Here is a 22,437-nt window from a genome sequence, read left to right on the forward strand (position 1 = left end):
GGATTAAAAATCTATTTTTAGTCCCGGTTGGTGTTACCAATCAGGACTAAAGATTGGAGCCAAGCCGGATGGTAGGTTTTTTTTTTCCTTTTTCATTGTTTTTAACATTGAATATTGATTTCACTACATCCCCAAATCGTGAAATCTCCAAATCGATCAACACAGAACAAAAGGATCATCTCCAAATCCCCAAATACATCACAAATTCTAATAAAAAAATCACAAATACATCACATATTCGCATCACACACAGATCAAATACATGACAAATTCTCAAAAACAAATTCATCACAAATCCTTAAAAATACAAATCTTCCTCCGATCCGGTCGCCGCCACCCGTCCGCCGCGGCCTCCCTAGACCAACCGCCGACCCCGGCCGACGGCCGCCGCTGCATCTCCCGCAGCCAACCCCGCCAGGGAGGGCGCGCGCAGTCCGCCGTCGCCACGCGCAGGCAGCCGCCTCACCAGCCCGGCCGCGCCGCCGTTTGCCCTGCACCGTGCCGCTGCCGGCCTTGTCTCATGCGAGGGGAGGGGGAGTGGTGGCCGAAAGGGGAGGGGGAGGACGGGTGTGATGGCGGAGGGGGAGAAGGGGATCGAGCTAGCACTGGTGGGAGAGGGAGGCGAGGAGTCGTGGGTGGATAAGTTGAGGAGAGGATAAGAAGGAGAGAGAGCATGAGGAGAGGATAAGAAGGAAAGAGCATGAATAGGAAGATGAGGCGTTTGGAGGATAAGTCCTATGGATACCGATGTTTAGTAGAGCATGAGGAGAGGATAAGAAGGAGAAAGCAGGAATAGGAAGATGAGGCGTTTGGGAGGATAAGTCTTGTGGATTATATACGGTATACCGATTTTTAGTTCCGGAGTTCCTGGCCCCTTGACAGCCTCTAAGAGTAAATGAACTGGGACTACACCAACCGGGACTAAAGATCATCTAGGGCCAATAGAGTCTTAAACCGGAATAAAAAAGCCATCTTTAGTCCCGGTTTCTATTCAAACCGGAACTATTGTGGTTTTTGCCAACCCGGTAAGAATGATTTCTCCAATAGTGTTATCAAATCCTAATGCAATTATTGTATTTTTATTTTTATTTACTTAACTTTTACAAACTTAGATGTAATAATAACTGAAAAATAAAATTATTTTAGGATAAACTGGATGGAGGAGTACTGCAGGAAACGCAACTCCACTGCACCTTTTTCTTAAACCTCAGCATCATCGAGTGGCCCAAGGCTTGCATTGCACGCGGACCTACATGGACCGGCCGGAAAGTCAGGCCTACGGCGGCGTAGCTGTGGCACTGCTAGTAGTTACTGCTTGTGCATGCACTGACCTAGCGCCTGGGCGAGTGGCCGTGGTCGGCTCCCGCCGGGTGACTGCTGGTGCGTGCCCCGCTCCCGCTTGCATGTATTCTCGCGCGATGCCGCTGCTGCTGCTGCAGTACGTTTGCGGGTGCCTTTACGGTTTTTCTACGTACCTGGCTGCCCATGGTGGCCTGGCCGGGAAGTGGCCACTCCGACCCATGGCCATGGCCATGGCTGTTTGCTGCATGCATCCCCTCCTGCGCGCGCTGCTGCGTGCTGTGCTGCAGCGGCCTTCCATGCTGCTTGTTGCTTTCGTCGGCCGGCCGGTCTGCTACCTGCATGAAGTGCTATCTCACTGCTTGAACAATAATGCACGCCTGTCTGCAGTGCCTCCTCCTCCTGCTTCAGCTGCTGCTGCTGGGCGAGCGTACACCACAGCCACATCCACATGCAGGCATGCGCTTGCCTCCCCACTTGATTGAATGCCCCGGCCTGCATCTGCATGCATATATCTTCTGATGTAACCGGTCACTCACGTCCGTCCTTGTCGCCCCTCCCGTCCCTCGTTACTCTAGCTCTCTCCCTTCGTCTTTCTCTCTTCTCTTTCTTTTTCATCCTGTCCATAATTAATAAGGACTTCTGTCGTCTATGCATGACTGATGCTGAACATGACCGGTCTTGCTCTTTTCCGTTGGACTCTTGGTCAACAAGCATGTTTGCTTGCCCCGCCCAAAAAAAAAAGAAGAAAAAACTAAAAAAAAACTGTTCTTTCTTTTTTTGTTCTGAAAAGGAAGTGGAAGAAATGAACCATACTGGATGGCTCTTTTAGGAAATTTTAACAAATGTTGGCCAAAGGAGGTACATGCTTTGCTTTTTTATAATTTATAGAAGATACTATTGATGATTTTGGCGAGATACTGTACAGAGGACAAATCGTCCGTACTGTACACTGTAGTACAGCTTGTTGTAAAGAACAGAATCAGATGTACATTTGCACAACGGAATCAATACAAATCCGATCTATATATATGCATATAATGCATTCAACAAGGTAGATATACTACTTAAATTAGTCGGGCGTAATCTTCACAAATGCTATTTTGTTGTATTCCCATAAGAAAACCAATTATATTTATCTTCAGCAATAAGAAACCCATATAATTGGGGAGTACTAGCAAATTTATGTCTCTGTTTTCAGTCAATAGGGAAACCTAGGCAAGGTCGTGGGCTCGTGGCCAACAGTTTTGTGTTCATGCATGCATGTCAATCGGCATGGCATGGCAGCAGGTGGCCCCTACTTCATGTGCTTTTCAACACAGTACTGAATTTGATGTCATGCACGCCTTGAAACTTGATAGGCGCAAATGGCTACTCCTACTTGAGAAATCATTGCCTCCTCACGCAACAAAACATACGGAGTAGGAGTATACACGTTAATCATTGCAGGAGGCCCAAGCCCATGCATAGCATAGAGTACACCATTTGCGGGTCCCTGTAAATTGCAGCTGTACGTGTGCAAGAACTTGTCGATTCTGTGGACCAAATCCACATCCGGAGAACCATCAATTATATTACTCCATCCGTTGTTTAAATAGATAATACTATTGATTTTTAAATACATATTTGATCATTTGTCTTATTTAAAAATTTTATATAAATATATAAGATCAGTGGAGCCAAAAAAATTTTATGAGCCAGGACAAGTCTATTGATGGATGGATTCTCTAAATTTCAACAAGAGCTAGTTTGCTGCAAATAAGCAAGGGGATCCAAATCCAATGCAAATCACTTCATTCAGATTATTTCTTACGTTCTGCTTGTCTGAGTACTCTACTCCTGCTAGCATATCATTTTGCTTCTGCCTGCATAATTAAGTAGCCAAGCACCCAATGAAGCTAAGCTACTGCTGCACTCTGCCTACTGCCGCGTGCGTCCTGCTAAGCGCTTGCTAATTAAGCTCATTACACAACCATGTCCCCTGCCACAAGTGGATGAGCCCGGGCAGTTGCCTAGGGTAGCCGGGCTGTAAATCCGCCCCTTATAAAATATAAATCATGCTTAAAGTAATATAAGTGATAAAAAAAACTCACAACAAAATAAATTATAATTACGTAAATTTTGTTAATAGTACGAATGGTCAAATATATGATTAAAAAGTCAACGATATCATCTATTTTAAAATAGAGGTAATATCTTTTTGAAAAATAACCATCAATTAGATTGATCTAAACCAACAATTACAGAGATACTCCATAGGTTTACTGCAGTCCACTATTTCTGTCCTTCAGCCAAACGAACCTTGTTTCCCTTTTAATCGTCTACCGTCTAGCTCATTGCAAAGCCATTTTCTCTCAGCAAACAAAATTAAACTGAGAAATAATGCATGGTGATAAACCATGCTGGGTATATAGCGGAAAAATTACCGTACGTGAGTACCTTCGATTATTGATTTGTAGGAAGAAATATGTACTTCTACACAGTTGGCCTCAACCCTGGTCAGCGAACACTGAAGTGGATGAATGGGTGATGGCCTCTCGAGGCCTGGAGTGTAAAAGAAACTCGACACTTCACGCGTGCGTGTGTTCTACTGTTCTGCAGAGACCTCAAAGCCGCTTTGGTTTGTTTTTTCGTTTCGCAATACATGTCCCGTGCCATCTTGCTAGTGGGCATGCAGCTAGTGCAGATTTCCCGTTTGGTCAAAAAGGATATGCGTGCATGTACACACGAGCTTACATGTAATCCATGCAAACCTTGATGGTCGAGGATCGGCCATGCATCTACATGGCTCGTTATGATTCCTGACCGTACCGCATCGATCGAGTGCATGTGCTCTTAACACTATGATGATCATGATCCTTTCTTTGCCCGCATTGCAAGCATGCATGTGTGCTTCGTGGCTCGTGCTTCTAACTACGCGTTGCACGTGAACAGTGCCATCATCTCGATCCACCATAGGATTTTGGTGAAATTCAATTCAGGAGCCGAAACTGTTATGTTTGTTTATTTTCTAATTAGGTACCTCTACTTTGGTGGTGTGCGTTCGTTTTTACTAAAGGTGATGAAGATAAAGTTAGGAAAAAAAACTCATTAGCACATGATTAATTGAGTTTTAATTATTACAAATTGAAATATGGATTTATTTGATATTTTTTAAGCAACTTATGTATAGAAAGTTTTCGCACAAAATATACCATTCACTAATACAGAAAAGATTTTTCCGTACAAGAGCCCCTGTAGCTTGCAAGTGGACCGTAAGTCTGTAACTAGTCACGCCTACAAAAATTGGCCAGCATTTTTGTATACGGCTCCTTAAAAAACCCGCATGTACCTTAATCAGAAAAATATGTATCTTAATCACTACTACAAATATGTATCTTAATCAGAAAAAAGGGACCCTCCTTGTTTCGGATAGTATTACCACGGCGATATCTATTGCTAGTATTTAACTATCAATATTATTACTACTAGTATGGTCATTAATTTATAAGTTCTACTTCCAGTAGATACATATATGCATATTTGATTTATTGTATTATCAGGTATACATTATGAACAATATGATCCATGCATTGGAGAAAAATATGGAAGGCCTAAATTCATTTTGGGAATTGCTAAAAGATTGTTGCAAGATTTTTGAATAAAAAACTTTTAGATGTATCTATAGTATGTTATAGTGTAACTAGAGTGTAATTATATTGTAACTAGTATAATTATAGTGCAAATCGTACCATAAACATTGTAACTTCTATACAAGTTATATATAAGGTTTCACATAATTTTTTAATTCTTATATACACGTTGTATAAAAGTTATAACGTACTTATAGTATAATTACGGTGTAATTATATTTGTCATGGTTATGGATACCACATATCTAATAGTAGTTGACTAAACTTGACAGGGCCCACCACAAAACATGTCTTATACGGAATCATACCTCGTATATAGGAGTTCCGGATAAGAAAGGACGAATAGAGTTCTATATGGAAATGACAAGAACTACTCGGATCGTATCCATACTTGTCTTTCTAGTTTTACTTGGACAAGGAGGTATCTATGAATATAAATACAAGCCCCCCTAGGAGGAGAGAAGACACCCACCATGGAAGCCACAACAACATATCAACACACAAGCCAAGATATGCCGCCAGATCTCGACATCAGAGATGAGCCTAGACATATCCCATCTGGTGCCTTGCGGAGGCCGGAAAGAGGGATCTAGCGTCATCTCTGATCTCAACGAGTTCATATTCGAGGAGGAAGACTGTCCTGTCGTCGACTACGAGTTGGTTATCTAGCCGCCAAGTCGACGACAGCTAGATATGTTATCCCAAATATTGTACTTGTATGATCCAGATTAATAAAAAGCAACACCGGCTTTGGCCAACAGGATGTAGGGCTATTACCTGTCAGATAAGGGGCCCAAACCTGTACAAAAATCCTTGTCTCCATCTCTTTTACCTCAATCTCGCATATACCCTGGTACCGACGATCCCCATACAATCCAAATACCGTAGTCACGATCTCAAACGTCGACAATATTATAATTATATACTATAGTTATATTTAAAAAGTTGGGGGAATAACCAAAGTGGTCCTTCAAGTTTCATGCAATGATCAGTTTAGTCCTTAATGTTTCAATCTGTCCATGTTAGTCCTTCAAGTTTTTATTTTAATTCAAACTTATCCCTGAACCCACATAACCAACAACTCTCTTGATAAATGACACTTATACCCCCTCATTCGCATATATAAGAGAAAATTTGCATGCAATGAATTCTTTTTATAAATAATGCATAACAGTTTATGGAAACCAAAAATAAATCATGTACTTGCAAGTATATACGATAGACATTAGGCTCAAGTTTCATGTGCACATGTTGAAATAATAGGAAGTACATATGCAATGTTGTTTATTTATTTGGGTTTTTCTTTTTTCTAGTATATAGTTGTATACAAATTAAGGGCAAAGGGGACTTTTTCTAATAGAATTGTTGACTAGAAATAGCCATATTTCATATTAAGTGGGCCCAAGGATGATTTTAGGCCAAAACAAATACTTAGAGGATCTATGTGGACAAAATGAAATATGAAGGACTAAATTAGCTATTCACCCTTAAAAGTTTCATTAAAAAAAACTTGTAGCATTTTTTTAAGATAGTCCATTGAATTTTACCTATGTAAGAATCACACCCCGGGCCGCTCAAAGAGAAAGACATTGTCGATAAATTCCTGATCCCTTGCTAAACCCTTATTAAAAGTGTAGCAAGATGTACGCCATCGTGGGCACACGAATTTCAAACCTGGCGAATGGAATAAGGCATCAACAACTCCATCACAACAAGGACTTCCTGAGGAACATATACACACAAGACACAACCATTGTGTGCACACCAACTAATAAATATAAAAAAATCAAGAAAAAATTATGCATATAAGTTACAGCTATATGTAAAGTTTTACCTCAAATTCATTATATTTAGCGATAACAAACAAACATTTCGACTGTTTTAATTTAAGACTATAAATGAAAATCTGTAAGATTTTTTTTCTCCCTATGTATGATGAATTTGAAGATGGGATTTTACACGTAAATATAATATTATTGACAATATATGTACATCTTTTTTTAAAAAAATATGACATTTGTTAGTTGGTGTAAACGGTACGTGCACATGAAGACTTCCGTGTATAGGATACGTTCTCTCCATAGTCACCTCTACTTCATATTCATTGAATAGGATAACTGGATCATTCTATTTTTTTTATTTATGTTTCTATACTTCGTTCATTTGAGTCCTTGACTACTTTAAAATGTTTACAATTCAATGAAGGCACATTAGATGACATGAGACAACATATTGGCCACATGGCTCAATGGTTTCCATTTGTTTCGTGTATAGAATGTATTTTACAATTTTTTTGGCATGATTTTTTTCTTTGATCTTCTGAATGTTCTCATTTTGTTTTTGAAACTTTTCATGCATGGCCATATTCACCATATTTGGGATTAGAATACATATCCCAACTTTAGGTACATCCCTATATAACATTTTCAAAATGGTATACAAATAATCCTGAAATAATTCTGGCCAACATCCTACCGGGTGACTCGTGACCTCATCAGCGTCATGTTAGAACTGAAGTTCAACAGTGCCACAACCAAACAGTACGGCGACCTGTGACGGTACACAACGAACTTGTAGTCTTGTACACATGGTAGTGATGGGCACCGCGTTAGGACAACATGGCGTGCAACAATGGTAAAAGTACTATATGAACCCGCGAATTGCAGTGAGAGATTCTTGCTAACAGCTGTATTGAACTTGATAAAGCAACTGTGCTAAAAGTACTGGATAAATTTTGAAATTGAATAATCAAGGACCTTGATTGCTACATATCACTAAACAGGTAGCGTAAATTTAGAGACTTCACTACCATACACAACTAATTTTCTGCTATTTGATACTCCTAATTGATACCGAGACCTAAAGAGCAAAACAGCTTCATGCTCACTATTATCAGACTGGGAAATAGACAAGATTAATGAGTTAATTCATGCATATGTTGATACATTGTTATCACTAGTTACATGATCTAATCAGTGACTAAGTCTCCTATGCTCGGCTAAGAATAAAGTATAGAGTGACAGTGAAATCCATCGACTAAAATCAGGAGCTGAAGTCAAATATATCTTAGCTCCTCGAAAAAATCAGGGGAGAGATTTCAACACAACATGGATCCCAACAAGGAGCCGAGAAAAACTGTGGCTACTTAAATATCTAATTCATTTATCTGCCCTTCTTAAGTTTAGACTATATCTACGTGCTGCTATATGGATTGATCACCTGTACAGTAAGAGATACTTATGTTTTCAATTGAGCAATCTTATGCGGCACCCCATCAGCTGCTTCATTCATATATTCTGACATAGATTCTTCCTGCATACATCAGGGAAAGAAGCTGAAGTTAGAACATTTGTTACCGCATCAGGGGAGAAATTAAGAAATTAACACGAGTTATAAATATGAAACTCCGAAGGATTTGAAAGTGCTGATGGATGATGGATAAAAGTGAGTTTATGACAATTATTCGAGGGCAGAAATGAATGAATTAAAAATTAAAAGGTTGATAATTTGATTTTAGAAAGGTCTCTAAGAAATGTTGATAAGAAAGTTTTTGCAAACATCATACTGTTTAGGAGTTTGGGAAGCCATGATAATCCGGTGGCCATAATCATAAAAGACACCTAAACATTCAGTGAATCTAGAAGCATTTTTCTGAAAGTTAGGAGCCACTAGGCCATTGGGATGGTAAATTGGCTCCACTGAACAAACAATTTGTTCTAAGCAAGGCAGCCAACAAAAACTGTGCAAATTCATGAAGGAAAGTTTTGATGTAATGAGCATGGGATTCTGTAAGTTTTAACAGAGTCGGCTATAAAGTTCTACATGGGTATCTGCTTTTATAACCTTCAACTGCACTTCAGACAGGCACATTCCTTTTATAACCTTGTGATTTAAAAAGTGGTACATAATCAAACCTTTTGACTTAGTAACTGACAATGTACATAATTATGCTTACGATTATTTGCTGCATGAAATCACTTACATCTTTTTCTCGCTTTTCTTTTATGACAACACACTGGGAAGCACCGATGCTTTCGCTCTTCAGGAAGTTACGAGCACTTAAGAGTGGCTTGTTCAGTCCATCTGTCACTGATGAGTGCCCCGGTTGCTCACCTACATGCAACTTTATGCAGTAATCTGCAGTTGGATCAGGTTCATCACCATTCCTAACAACTCTTTCCCTGAAACGATATGTGAAACAAATTAGATCAAGAGAAAAAAGACTGAAAGATGGAAAAGGCCGGGAATGTAAACCATTTTCACTATCTATAAAAATTGTATTATTGAAGGCAGTGAATTTTAGTTGATGTCTCAACAAGGGAAGCACTCTTAATACTCCCCTTTGTTGCCATAATGCTTAATGACATTAATATATAACGTCAAAAGTGTTTGTGTTTGATCCACCTCATAGGCATGCAGACTATGTCTTGTTCATATAGAAAAGTATAAACCAATGAACTGTGGAATTTCACTTTAGTGAAATGGGGCACGATAGGTTTTTTCTACTTCAGAAAAGAAAATTGTCTTCAGTAGAAATATGAGACAGAACTATTGCCTTGGTAAAGAAACATGCTGCCTTAGCTGCGGGCTAGTCTTGTCACCCTGAGAAACACCTTCTTCTAGATGAGCAAATTGCCTCTTAAAACGATCCACCCCACTGTCAACAGCATAGCCATCAGTTTATTTGCAACATGTCCACAATCAATAGTGTGTGTGAATGAAAAAATGAAGTATGATAAGTCACAATTGATTGCAGTGTGTATCACTATGATTAAAATGAATAAATGAACTGCATACAGTTTACAAAGATAGTGGAAACTGTTGGTAACATTATATAGTGCATCCGACCTGGGGTACAAAAAGTTTGACTGATCCCCACCACGAAGATATTTCTGCATCATCTGAGGATGGTACTCTAATATCTAAAGATAGAGAGAGAGAGAGACACTATGCATAAGAAAAGACTATTACCAAAATCCTCATGGTAGAAAAGATTAGCAGTACCTCTCTGTAAATTAATTCCCGGACATCATCTTTTGCTAGCTTCCTTCTCTCAAACTCAAACTCGAGTTTTGAGATGGGTTGTGCTATGGGTTCACGTTCCGAATTTGCCAATCCAGTAAAGTATGGATCTGTTAAGGCCTTGACACATAACTATAATATCAGTATCAGGGATAACGAATATTAGAATAACATTTTCGAGCAATTGCTCTATGCTGGCTAGTAGCTACATTCCTACCTCTGCAGCAGTTGGCCGATCCTTGGGATCAAAAGCAAGTAACCGTTCAAGCAAATGGAGAGCCATTGGGTCTGCACCAGGAAATTTCTGAGAAAAAGGCACTCGAGGCTTTTTTCTCATGTTGCCCAAATATCGTCGAGCTTTCTCATTCCGAATCTACAAATAGTATCAAAATTTGAAGTATAATTTCTAAAGGTACTTCTTCAATTGTAAAACTGATTGTCGGAAGAAAACAGTGGACACATAATGTGTTCTATTGACTTTATTCGGTCAATGTTTTAGAACTTTGACCATCAACAGCTCTCAAAATATTTAGTTTGAAAACATAAAAATCATATGGGTAGATTTTTCTTTATAAGTACGTTTAACAATATTATAATTTTGTTAGATATTATCATTACATTCTAATAGAGAAATAGTGGTCAAAGGACCTATAGAGGGAGCTTTTAGCAACCGCAGTTTCTCCAAGAATTAAGAGCTCCCTAAACAGTCTAGATTGCCACTCAGATTCTAAGAATCTGTAGTTGTAGAATTCAAAAAATGAATTAGAAGCCTTAAGCTGGGTTTAGCAGCTTCCCCAGATTCTCAGAAGCTAGCTACCAACCAGTAAATTCTTAGAATCTTAAGCTCCCCCAAACATGGCCTTTTGAACACCAAATACTGAATAAAGTCAACAATGTCATATATTTAAATATAGAGGTTGTATCCCCATCATCGAACTCATCCTACAATTAATTGATAGACTGATTAATAATTAAAAATCAAGGCTAATGTATTCAAAATGTAAATGCAATATAAATTTCGGATTTGTTCTTCCAAGCTTCATCTTCACCATTTGTGTTCTTGAAAATAGATATGTAGTTTTGGAGAGCTTAACATCAACCCTGAGCCAGTTTTCTAGTATAATCTCCAAATAAACTGAAGCAGTGGAAAAAGGCTTATAAGCTAAAGCCTCAAATGAACTTAAGTATTGGAGAAGCCAACCATGGACAAACATGCCTTAAAATATTGAAGATAATTCATTATAAACTAAGTAAACGCTTCACATCGAATTTACAGTGGTTGGTTTACATTTATACTTTATATAAAGGTAGATGTTTCACCTTATGAGTATTTCAATATTGATAGGGGTGCAGATAGTTTGTGTATAATAACACCAGTACAAGAAAAATCCATCACTACATTATCCTAGAGACAAGAGCCAAGCCATTCTCAGCATTTTTGAAACTACTTATGCAGCCTGAGTATAACTAAGTTATTTCCAATAAATATGTGATGAGCGAACTGTTTGATGTGTCTCACGAACCTCATGTGTTCCATACAGCGCGAGTAGAAAGTTTCTAGGACCACAGACAGATTCACCTATGAACTAATTGGCTAAAACATTGTTCAGAATTCTCTACACAGCTTGCATTGAAGTAATCATCTTTTAGGCTGTCATGATAGAAAGTAATTTTGCTGATATTTATATAAATTGTAGGTTTAAATATAACAGAAATGCCCGCAGCCCGCTAATTTGAACCTCCTAAAAATGTCCGGGTATAAGAAATGATAATGACCATCAGTAGGAAAAAGGTTAAATGAAATTGCATAGAAGACAGGCTCCAACTAATTGCAGATTTGCAGGGAGACTGGGAAAGTGAACCCCACCCTGGAAATAGTTTCTCCTGAAGGAGAGCCAAGTAAGTCGGTCATGAGATCCAATTGATGTACCACATTCTTTCCAGGAAAAAGTGGCTTTCCCATAAGCATTTCAGCAAATATACAACCGACGCTCCAAATATCAATTGCAGGAGTGTACTGCAAAAAACACATTTGAGTTTAGTATGGTGCAAGTGCATTTGAAATTATCCAAATTGGTATGCTAAGCATATGTATCGATAGTTCAAGAGCATGGCATTATTTTGTAACATAAAGGGTTTAATGTACGGCATTAACTCAATAATCTTGGATGGGGATAAAGTAGCTCTGAAACGAAATGACCAGGTTGTGTAAAATTGAGCAGAAAATTCAGGCTTTAGCATGACGAAAATTTGCAGACCTTTGAAAAGAAAGAGCCGCACAACTCTGGAGCGCGATACCATCTTGTTGCCACGTAATCCTACGACAAAAGGACCACAAAACGAATTAAAATCCAAACTATGATGGGTGCTTAAGGGCTAACACAATTCTCAACATATCTGACTGTACTAGTACTAGGATTGTTCTTTTACCGTCCAGAATATCGCGGACGGAGTGTCGTCGAAGGACACTCGAGCAAGGCCGAAGTCACAAATCTTGACCTTGCAATCAGCATTGGCAAGAATGTTCTTGGGCTTGAGGTCCCGGTGGAAGACGCTGGCGGCATGAATGTACTTCATCCCACGAAGCAGCTGGTAGAGGAAGAACTGGTGGTGCTCGGGGGTGAGGTCGTCGTTGGCCTTGATGACCTGGTGGAGATCGGACTCCATGAGTTCGAAGATAATGTAAATGTCGCGAAACTCGCGGCGGGAGGGTGGGAGCATGATGTGCTTGATCTCGACGATGTCCGGGTGGCGCAGGAGGCGGAGTAGCTTGATCTCGCGGAGGATGCGGGTGGCGTCGGAGATGTGCTCGAAGACGTCGTTGATCTTCTTGATGGCGACGCGCCCGCCGGTGTGAGTGTCGACGGCGGCGGCCACCACGCCGTAGCTGCCCTTGCCGACCACCTCGGTGACCTCGTACCGGCTCGCATCGCCGTACTCGCTGAAGAACTCCGGCTCCCCCGAGCCCTGTGCGCGCACGACGGAGCGAACCGATCAGACCCGCGTCCCGAACAACCACAAAATCGCAGCGATTTGGGGGGCACGGTGGGGTCCTAAGCCCGCGCACCTTCTTAGCATCCATGGCGCCGAGCGCCCGACCCTGTTGCGCCCCCGTGTGCCCCTCCGTGGCCGCGCTCCCCCTCCGAATCCCGCTCCTCCCGCCGCCTCCGCTCTCTGGTGCTGCGCCGCTGCCTGTAGTGGCGGTTGGGGATGCGGATAAGGCGAGGGGGCAGAGGGGAGGTGCGATGGGAGCGGGCATGAGGAGCCATATGCGTCGTGGCGGGCGAACCGGCGAAGGGAGCGGCGGAACGGGAGCGCGCGCTGGCAGTGGACGCCCGATCACCGCGGGCGCGCGGGGCGCGGGCGAAGGGGGAGAAGGGAAGCCGAAGGTCCCATGGCGTGGGTGTGCTCGCCTTCGCGGCGTCACGGGGATGTGCGGGCGGCTCCGGCCTACGTGGGCGTGCCGGGTGCACGGCAAGGGAAGCCTCCTGATTTGGGCTAGCAAGTGAATCTAATGGGCAAGAGACTGGCTAAGCCCAGTACGCGGCCCTGTTAGGCCTGTGAAAACATGCGAAGGCTTCTTCTGCAGTTGTACTGTGCTCATCGGCGCCACACGTCGCGGTGCATGCCGTTGCAATACCCCGGAGCTGCCACACGTCGCCGGTCATTACGAACACGCACCTTTAACCTCCCATCGTCATCCCACGATCACCGATTCACTCTCCTAGTCCTAGAGTCCTGGTGCATCTTTCTTGGCTTCTTGCTATGGCAGACCGACCACCCGCCGCGCGCGCAGCCTTACCCCGTCCGCCCCGGCCGCTGCGCGGCCAAGCGCACACGGACCTCCCGCTCCGCCGGCGCATCCAGCATCACGCGTACGACTCGGCGAGGCTCGTCGGTTTCCTCGCCCTGGCTGTCACCCTCGCGGCGCTCCTTGTCCTCGCGGGCGTCACGCTCACCGTCGCCTTCGTCGCGCTTGTCGTCCTCAGCCCGCTCCTGCTCCTCACCAGCCCTCTCTGGGTGCCGATGGCCGCCGCGGTCTTCGTCTCCGGGGCCGCCTCGATCATCGGCTGGTGCCTCGCCGTGGGCGCGGTGGCGGCCGGCACGTGGGCGTACCGGTACTTCACGGGGCGGCATCGTCGACCCGTGGGCGCGCACCGGGTGTACTACGACGTCGGCGCGGGCACCGCGAGCGGCTGGATGGGCTACTACGCGCGGGAGTACGGCGCGCGCCCCCGCGTCCACGTGAAGGACGCTGCTCCCGGGGCGTAGGCGGCACGCGGCTCTCCTTGCCGCGTGTGGCGTCTCGACTCTCGCGGACGTACTCTCGGTGTCGCCGTGCGTGTCTCCATGCCATATGTTTTGTAGTGTCACGCCTTGAGCGCTATATATATTGCAAGTTTGCAACTATAATGTGGCGTGATGTGGCTGGTTAGATTGGCGCGGTCTCGATCGGTTGGGGATGATCCTTTTGACCTGTTCGGGTCTGGTTAATTACCAGCATATATAATTGGTGTCCCGTGGCGGCTGGTGACCGACACAGTGCTGCCAACCTGCATTGCCAGACTCGATGGGTTAACTACATGCTGGGAAAGCAGCGAGAGTAACCTGTGCTCGGTCGTCGCATCTGTGTCCTGTACACTCGATCGATGGACGGTGCTATTTGTTATGGGCATCTTTGAATCGCAAACAAGAATGAAAAAACGGAAATAGAAAAAATATATGATTCTGATAAAAATATAAGTATAAAATAGATGATTGTTAAACATATAAAAAACATAAGAATGACAGTTTGATTGAGCCATAGAAAAAATACAGAAATTTGAGTAGAGATAAAGACTCAAATAATTCTTTCTATGAGGTTCTATCTTATGTTAAATTTTTTCCAAAATTTACGTGGAAAAGATATTCCATAGGAATTTCGTAGGATTCATTTCTTCGATTCAGAGGGTAATATAGAAAATTTTTTATAGAAATAACATCCTTTAAAATTCCAATGAACTTACTCTCAATCAAATGGCCTAACACTTGACAGCACGCAGCTGCTGCCTGCTATTTTAAAGCCTGGTGCAGTTTCGGCCCATTAAGGCCAGTGGGCTGTTTTTCGGCCTAAGTTTGGAATATAGACATGGATAAGCCTACCTAAGATATTTACTACTCTATTTTTTTTCTCTTAGTTAAACTTTTAAAGTTTAATCGAGTTTGTAAAATAATATACTAATATTTTTAATAATAAATAAATATATTATTAAAATATATTTTATACTAAATTTAATGAGACTAATTTGGTGTCGTGGATGTTGCTAATTTTTTCTAGGTAAATTTTGCTAGAGGACACTGCTAATACGTGATTTTAGCCCTAAGACACTGCCCAAACTCAAATTTGCGGGAAAACACTCCATAAACGTGGTAATTTACTAATGGATACCGCGCCGATTAAAATAATAATTTCCGATTGAAGAGGAGAGAGAAATCACGTGAAATGTCAAAAATACCCTTGGGCCCACATGTCAGCTCTCTTATCTCTCTTCTCTCTCTATCCCCTCCTTCCAGAGTTCCGACGGCAGCGGTGGCGGGAGGGCGAGGGCGGAGCAGCCACGGTGACGCGCGGGTAGGATGGTGGCGGCCTCCTTCCGGCCCAAAACTAGGCCGCTCTCGCGAGGTCCTCCACAACGAGCACCATCACGCAGCCGCTGCCGCTGACAGCAGACCGGATCTCCGCGAGTCGCTGCTCCGCCTCCTCCCTCGGCGTGCTACGGAACCGGGACACGGTGAGGGTGACCACCTGCGCGTGCTGCCTCACCTCGCCGCGCCTAATCCTTTCCACGGCTACCCGCGCCACCGCCTCAGCCGCGGCAGCGCACTCGGCGAGCACCGGCTGCTGCTGGGTCTCGACGAAGACCCGCCGCTGGTGCACCTGGGCGCGCTTAAACGTGGCAATTGTTGACTGAGGGAGGAGGCGGAGCGGCGACTCACGGAGCTCCGGTGCGCCGTCAGCGGCAGCGGCCGCACGGTGGTGCTCATCTTGGAGGACCTTGCTTGGGCGGTCGAGTTCTGAGCCGAAAGGAGGCTGCCGCCATCCTGCCCGCGTGTCGCCGCGGCCGCTCTGCCCTCGCCCTCCCGCCACCGCCGCCATCAGAACGCTGGAAGGAGGGGATAGAGAGAAGAGAGATAAGAGAGCTGACATGTGAGCCAAGGGCATTACATTTTACGTGATTTTTCTCTCATCTTCAACCGGAATTTATTATTTTAATCAGCGCGGTGTCCACTGGCAAATTACCACGTTTATGGAGTATTTTCCTCCAAAAGTAAGTTTGGGCAGTGTCTTAGGGCTAGAGCCACATATTAGCAGTATCCAGTAGCAAAATTTGTCTTTTTTTTTTCTATTAGTTTTGGTCAAATCTAATGAACTTTGATTAAGAAAAAGTCAATATGAACGGAGGGAGTAGTATTTTTTAAAGAGGAATTATTAGCGTTCGTAGATCAAAGCAAAATTACAGTACTTCATCCTTGTTCCTGGTGCAAGGCTCCTAAATTCCAAACTATAGTTCCGTGCTTCCGTTTCCTAGTGGTTTTGTCCACAAGTGGAACTATGCAGAAGTGTGAAGAAAACAAGCAGTCAGGTAGCAGTGTAGCACTTGTCTTCTACGGCACTACCACAATCCATCACCAGCGCCACCTTCCCAGCTCCCAAGTCCCAACTAGCCGCAATAATGGTAATCACGGCTCTGCAGCTTCTCCCTCCAATCCTTGGCCTTCCGGCGACGGCGAGAAATGGCTACGCCGTCAGAAGGCCACGGATGATGACTGTGACTTGCTGCAGGCACAACCAGGTACCGAGTATCTTGGCTTTGCCCGGATCTCTGAAATTCCCTTTCCAGTTTCCACTGTTTCGTTTGGGATGAACTGCTTCCGTTTTCCGGAATAACATCGTGGGATGCTGGGATCCAATATGCATGAGCTGAACCACGAAATGTTCTTTTTATTAGCTAGAGGCCTAGAACGAGTAGGATAGGTTGATAGATTGGGGAAACAGGGGACTGGAGGTCATCTCTCATGAGGATGGAAAGATAGATCTCCCCTGTATGCGATGGGGCCTGGAGAGCAGCTGCTACTTTCAGAAGTACTTTGTATTAAGGCAACTTGCAAGAATCAACTGTAGGTTTTATATGCACAAGAATGTCAGATATGATGAACACGCTTCACTTCGGAAATAGTACTAATCAGAAGTAGAGCCGGGTGGTTCAGTGATGTTATATTGAAAAATGCTATGCCTGCTATGTTTCATCACCAATTGATGACCAGTTTCTCTTGTCATTTCTTGGATTTTTAAGCAGTACTTTGGTGCCTACATTCCTACAAATATGTCAAAAGCTGTTAATTTTTTTCTAGAAAAATATGTCAAAGCTATAGGTGCATACAATATGTTTTATTAGATTGATTCAGAACACTCAGGTATTGAATGGATTATTAGGTGCAAAATCCTGCTGTATTTTTATGCTGACAGGTTTAACATTTTTTTTATGTATGTATTGCACTGCATCTATGCATATTCAGTTATTCTACTATATATGTCCATCCCCTTGGTGGTGAAAATTAATTAATAGATGAAAGTTGGACAGTTCATACTTGGATGATTAGATCCAAGTTTGATAACGAAATCCTCCATCATAGAGACTATTCATACTAACAAAACAAACCAGTAATTGGATTTTGATATGTCCATGCATGTCAATCTTTGGTTATATAGGCCCTATTTGATTAACCGTGTCAGTTGGGTTTGTCGTTTTTTGTCGACTAACACTGTATAATTTTTCCTGCTCTACTATTAATATACAAGGCAAAGCTTTTGCCTTCCTTCAAAAAAAATGTAGGCCCTATTTGGTTAACTTTGTCTTCCATATCTTCAGAAACAGTGACCCCTTGAAGCTATACTCCTCTGCTTCTTGTAATCTAAATTATCGTGTTATATGGATTCTTCTTCAGTTCTGGCATAAACCGCTCCCCTGTTAATTAGCAATTTGTTTCCTGCAGGCAACCACTGTACATGAATCAAGGCTAACAAGCAGTTTATCCCGTAGAGATGCACTGTCATACATGTCGTCTGCGTTCATAGCAACGCTTCTGGTGGCTGGTCCTGCAGAAGCAAGAACCTCCAGGCAAGAGAACAAGAGAAAATTAAGGGAGAAGCTGGAGAAGCTCCGGGAGAAGGCACTAGGCCCAGATGATAAAAATGGAGCCATCCGTAAGAAGGAATCTTTGGCGAACTTGTTGATTCCTCCTAAATTGGTCGAGGCTACCATTTGAAAAGCCATTGTATCGATGTGAACTTATATTCAGACGTTAAGGAACAATAATATGGAAGTCTGAATATATGGTGCTCCTCTGAACTGTTGTTGCCAACTCGCCATCACTCGTGTATGAAATATGATACTAGTTGGGATCTCAATCCAAATTAAATTATGCCTTTTCTATATCTTGACTCGTCCCCGTGTCTTATGTGACGTAGTAGAGCACCCAATTCGTTCACATCTTAAAACATAGGTACTGCATTACACCAGATAGCGATCAAACACATGGAAAACAACACTTACAAGTGTGTTTTCACTGAAAAGAGTACAGCACTGAGAAAAGATCAGCAACCGGCATTTGAATAGATAGAATTCGAAACCGTCCCATACATGAATGAATTAAAAGTAAAAAACAAGAATCAGAAAGTTTTCATTACGAACAGCATGTAGGAGATCAGATCTAACTCGTACGGGCAAGGCAACTTGCACGAGTCGTCCCAGCTAACCGTCTCGAGCTTATTCCACACCCTGCGTTGTAGGTCGAGCAGCAGAGGACTGTCGCCCTCATCCCCCTCCAAAACGAGGGCGCCACTCCCCTCGCAGAACCGCACGAGCCACCTTCCTCTCAACCATCCGTCGCGAAAATCCAGGCCGCCTGATGCTATTTTCGCGGATAACGTGACGCAGCTCCCAGCGGCGTGACCTCCCTCGCGCGGTGGTGCGGAGTCTGCGGACCCACACGAGAATGCGATCGCTTCCGTGGACGACCACGCTCAGCAATGCTGCGTTGCTCGTGCCGTCGTCCGCCGCCGCGGCCGGCGATAGCGCGAGGCACATGTTGTGCATCCCGGATTTGCACGACTCTGGGAGGTTCACTAGTGAAGCCTTCGGCTCCGCGCCGTCGCCTCGTCGCTTTAGGCTGAGGATGCTGTAACCCGAGTATTCGCAGCACAACCAGTAGACGGCGCCGCGCAGGACGACAACATTGGAGTCGCCGTCGGATAAGCAAATCCTGTAGATGGGGCAGGCAACGGGAGTGCCCCCACTCGCGCTCGTCGGAGGAGAAGACTTGGAAGATGAGCGTCCTGGCAGGGCTCACTAGCAGCTGCGCGGCGAGCAACTTGAACGAGTGGGTTCCAATCGCCTGGTCGTTGTGGTTGACGTCGAGGAGGACGACGGTCTCGTCGGACACCTCGTGGGGCGGGAGCACCCAACGCTCGCCTGACACTGGGTTGCACACGGTGAGCCCGCTGTGGAGATAGTCTTGGTGGCCGATGACCTTGCACCGCCGGCGGAGGACTATGAGGGACCTGCGCGATGACAGGGGCAGGTAGGGACCAAAGATGCACGCACTGTGGTTGGCGCCATGGTTGATCGGTGTCGCGGGCGGGACGAGGGCCAGCGATGTGGCAATGCTCGCGGCGCCGGCTGTATCAGGTGGCACCAAAGCCAGCGGGCTGCACAGGTCTTTTGCTCGGCGGTACAAGCCGAGGAGGAGAGATGGGACGAATCCGCATCGGGAATTGCCGGTGTCGTCCCCAGCATTGACAACGCGAAGGCGACGGAGGAAGGCCGGATGGAGGATGCGGCGGCGCAGGGGTTTTGAGATGGCACCGCAGCGGATGATCGTAGCAGGACTGCTTCTCGCGATGATCTCGAGGACAAGATCGTCGGGAAGAATTTGGTGCGGTTCGATCTCCATATCCATATCCATATCGAGTACGTGACGCACCACGATCGAGCGAGATAGACTCGATCTTGTACCGATGTAGTACGTGGATATATATACACACATTCGGTTTGTTTACGGTTCCTGTGAACAATAGGATTCGGATGCATGTACATCCGTACAGGTAACATGTGAGCAGTTATGTTAAGTTATTACTACTACTATATATGCACTACGGACGGTTTGGTACGGGAAGCTCCATACGGTCAGGTATTTCAGTCGTATGGACATCTACAATGTGGTATAAAAATAATCCATAAACAATAGAATATTCCATTAAACCATCTATTACTATTGTGCAATTAGTTTATATAGAAAAAATAGCAAAAGATACCCATATGCATATGGGCTACCCATATAGAATAAATTATATTATCTATCTCTACCCCTCTATCTTCTCCTAATAATATCTTGTATATATATACATTGAGATTACCATAGGGATAAACTATTTATGTAGGTCCCATCTATATGGACCACTTTACCATATATATTGGTGATGCCCTAATGGAACTATGGAAGTATGCTGTTATACCTGCTCTAGCAACGCCTGTGCTGTGGGACAAGGTGTACCTAGATGCCACGGTAGCATGTGCTGTGGGACAAGGTGTACCTAGATGCCACGGTAGCATGCGACTCAAATAGTTATAAAAAATGTAAAAAAAATTAATAACATGATGATATAAGACTATACACAAACATACGCGACTAAATTTGATCTACAACTAGAAGAAAAAAATAATAAAATCAGATAGAAGAAAAAAATAATAAAATCAGACAGTGAATAGTACCCGTACATCGCAGATAAAATTTGTTAATTTTGTTTCTTCATAGTCGATCAAATTTAGACTTGCATGTTTGTATAGTGTCTTTATCATCATAGTCTATCTTATTAAATTTTATGAATTTTTTATATAATTTTTTAAATTACATGCATATAGCTAGCCAATTAAATTTTATGAATTTTTTATATAATTGTTTAAATTATAGGCATATAGCTACGTGCCAATATTTTCCCCGTATGATTCTTTTCCCCGTCCCTGTCGCTCCCGTCGCTGGGGCAACACGAACACCCTCGAGGCCTCGACCGCCCACCGACGCCACCCCCTCCATCCTTCCCTCCGCCTCGCCGCCGCTCCCGCCCGAGCGGTCGCCGGAAAGCCGGGCGCGGCTGCAAGGACGGCAGCGGCGGGTCTCTCTCGCCCTCCCTGCGCGGCGTTTTAGCAGTTGATTCTGCTTACCGGTAGGCCGGCCGTGCGCTGGTCAATGATTTGGGGCCATATGGCAGCCTCATTGTGCTGATTTGTTGGGCTTTAACGCTCAACGTAGGTCATATGTACTCTAGCAGAAACAAGCCCACAGGCCACAACTAATTGTTCAACACAACGAAGTCACGATCTCTCTGCACCTGAGTAGCCATGCTGGAATGACCATTTACATTGATGAGAAATATTACGTACATATACATACATCCACGTCGATGCTTAGAAGTTACAGCATGAACCAGGGTTTTTATTGAACATGTCGAAAGCGTTTATAAAACATAAACACACATTTAATTACGGCACATTCCCACCGGCCGCCTATATATTGATCGCGCCGGTCAAGTATTTTTTTTCCCACCTTTTCAGCGGACGCCGGGTCGATTAGATGGGGATCGCGCTGGTGATCCGCGGGTAGACGACGTTGGCCGGGTGCCCCATGATGCGGCGACCCTTGCGGTGGCGGAACAGGTACACGAACGCGCCGAGCGGCCACTCCACGACGCCGGCCACCACGAACGCCACGAAACCCAGCGTCGGGCCGAGCACCTTGCACCTGCACGGGTTGCTGTGCGTCCCGCACTGCACGCACACCGGCACGTAAGCCATCTCCTCGCTGCCGCCGCCGCACGAAACCGAAGTCCTCCGCCTCGCCGCTTGCTTGCCGATCGACGAGCTCTACTAGCGCCTCTGCTTGGAATGCCTGTGTTGATGGATCGAATGAGCCGGAGATTGCGGATACACGCCTCCACGGAGTACGGGCTTAAATAAGCAGGGGCTATGAAAGCTTCGCATCAGCCATCAGGGACGCGTGGCGGGGTGAAAGGGGGCTACGTGGGGCACTGCTAGTGTCTGTCTTGGTGAGTTTGGTGTAAAGGGAGGCGATGAGTCGTCCGTAGAAGATTGCCACGTTTGCTTGGGGAAGGCAGAGCCCAAATCTTGAGTCGACACGTGCACTGTTCGTAACGGAGCTTTCTGGAACACAGATTCTCGTTTCAGAGCAAGAGAAACGGTACCGTAGTATTTTTTAAAGCATTGCTTTTCGTTGCCTATTGGAGCAAGTACAAAGCAGGAGCTATAAATATATTTTAAAAAGATAAAAAAGAGAGAAGAGCAGTGTGCTTTAGATCTATAGCACGAACTTTAAAATATAACGTGTGTATGATAGGTGGGACCGGATATTAATAGTATAGTACTCCTTC

General features: G+C 44.2%; 4 protein-coding genes and 1 pseudogene across 4 annotated transcripts; 2 read left to right on the forward strand and 3 right to left on the reverse strand.

Moving 5' to 3' along the window:
* Positions 1-7,598: 7,598 nt before the first annotated feature.
* LOC127785851 (mitogen-activated protein kinase 16) lies at positions 7,599-13,395 on the reverse strand. The gene is made up of 10 exons (XM_052313222.1): positions 13,021-13,395; positions 12,384-12,920; positions 12,212-12,271; positions 11,821-11,970; positions 10,171-10,326; positions 9,936-10,073; positions 9,780-9,853; positions 9,487-9,588; positions 8,914-9,112; positions 7,599-8,243 (listed from the first exon to the last, which is right to left on the reverse strand). The coding sequence occupies exons 1-10, from the start codon at positions 13,210-13,212 to the stop codon at positions 8,169-8,171; spliced, it is 1,683 nt and encodes a 560-aa protein (XP_052169182.1). The 5' UTR covers positions 13,213-13,395; the 3' UTR covers positions 7,599-8,168.
* A 323-nt stretch (positions 13,396-13,718) lies between these two features.
* On the forward strand, positions 13,719-14,225 carry LOC127765180 (oleosin-like). Its single transcript, XM_052290030.1, has one exon. The coding sequence runs from the start codon at positions 13,719-13,721 to the stop codon at positions 14,223-14,225; it is 507 nt and encodes a 168-aa protein (XP_052145990.1).
* Positions 14,226-16,567: 2,342 nt separating this feature from the next.
* Positions 16,568-18,402, forward strand: LOC127763047 (uncharacterized). Its single transcript, XM_052287625.1, has 2 exons — positions 16,568-16,786; positions 17,988-18,402. The coding sequence occupies exons 1-2, from the start codon at positions 16,667-16,669 to the stop codon at positions 18,258-18,260; spliced, it is 393 nt and encodes a 130-aa protein (XP_052143585.1). The 5' UTR covers positions 16,568-16,666; the 3' UTR covers positions 18,261-18,402.
* Positions 18,403-18,482: 80 nt separating this feature from the next.
* LOC127763037 (uncharacterized) lies at positions 18,483-19,946 on the reverse strand (annotated as a pseudogene).
* A 1,433-nt stretch (positions 19,947-21,379) lies between these two features.
* On the reverse strand, positions 21,380-21,958 carry LOC127760420 (uncharacterized). Its single transcript, XM_052284674.1, has one exon. The coding sequence runs from the start codon at positions 21,842-21,844 to the stop codon at positions 21,620-21,622; it is 225 nt and encodes a 74-aa protein (XP_052140634.1). The 5' UTR covers positions 21,845-21,958; the 3' UTR covers positions 21,380-21,619.
* Between the last annotated feature and the right edge of the window lie 479 nt (positions 21,959-22,437).

This window comes from Oryza glaberrima, chromosome 1, assembly GCF_000147395.1.
Source record: "Oryza glaberrima chromosome 1, OglaRS2, whole genome shotgun sequence".
Taxonomy (NCBI): Eukaryota; Viridiplantae; Streptophyta; class Magnoliopsida; order Poales; family Poaceae; genus Oryza; species Oryza glaberrima.

Coding starts and splice junctions, on each gene's coding strand:
- LOC127785851 (XM_052313222.1), bottom strand. CDS start 13,212: ATGCCCGCTCCCATCGCACCTCCCCTCTGCCCCCTCGCCTTATCCGCA. Junction 10,327..11,820: donor CAGGAGAAACTATTTCCAGG/GTGGGGTTCACT, acceptor TACTATTTGTAG/ATTCGGAATGAGAAAGCTCG. Junction 9,113..9,486: donor CAGCATGTTTCTTTACCAAG/GCAATAGTTCTG, acceptor ATATCGTTTCAG/GGAAAGAGTTGTTAGGAATG.
- LOC127765180 (XM_052290030.1), top strand. CDS start 13,719: ATGGCAGACCGACCACCCGCCGCGCGCGCAGCCTTACCCCGTCCGCCC.
- LOC127763047 (XM_052287625.1), top strand. CDS start 16,667: ATGGTAATCACGGCTCTGCAGCTTCTCCCTCCAATCCTTGGCCTTCCG. Junction 16,787..17,987: donor CTTGCTGCAGGCACAACCAG/GTACCGAGTATC, acceptor TGTTTCCTGCAG/GCAACCACTGTACATGAATC.
- LOC127760420 (XM_052284674.1), bottom strand. CDS start 21,844: ATGGCTTACGTGCCGGTGTGCGTGCAGTGCGGGACGCACAGCAACCCG.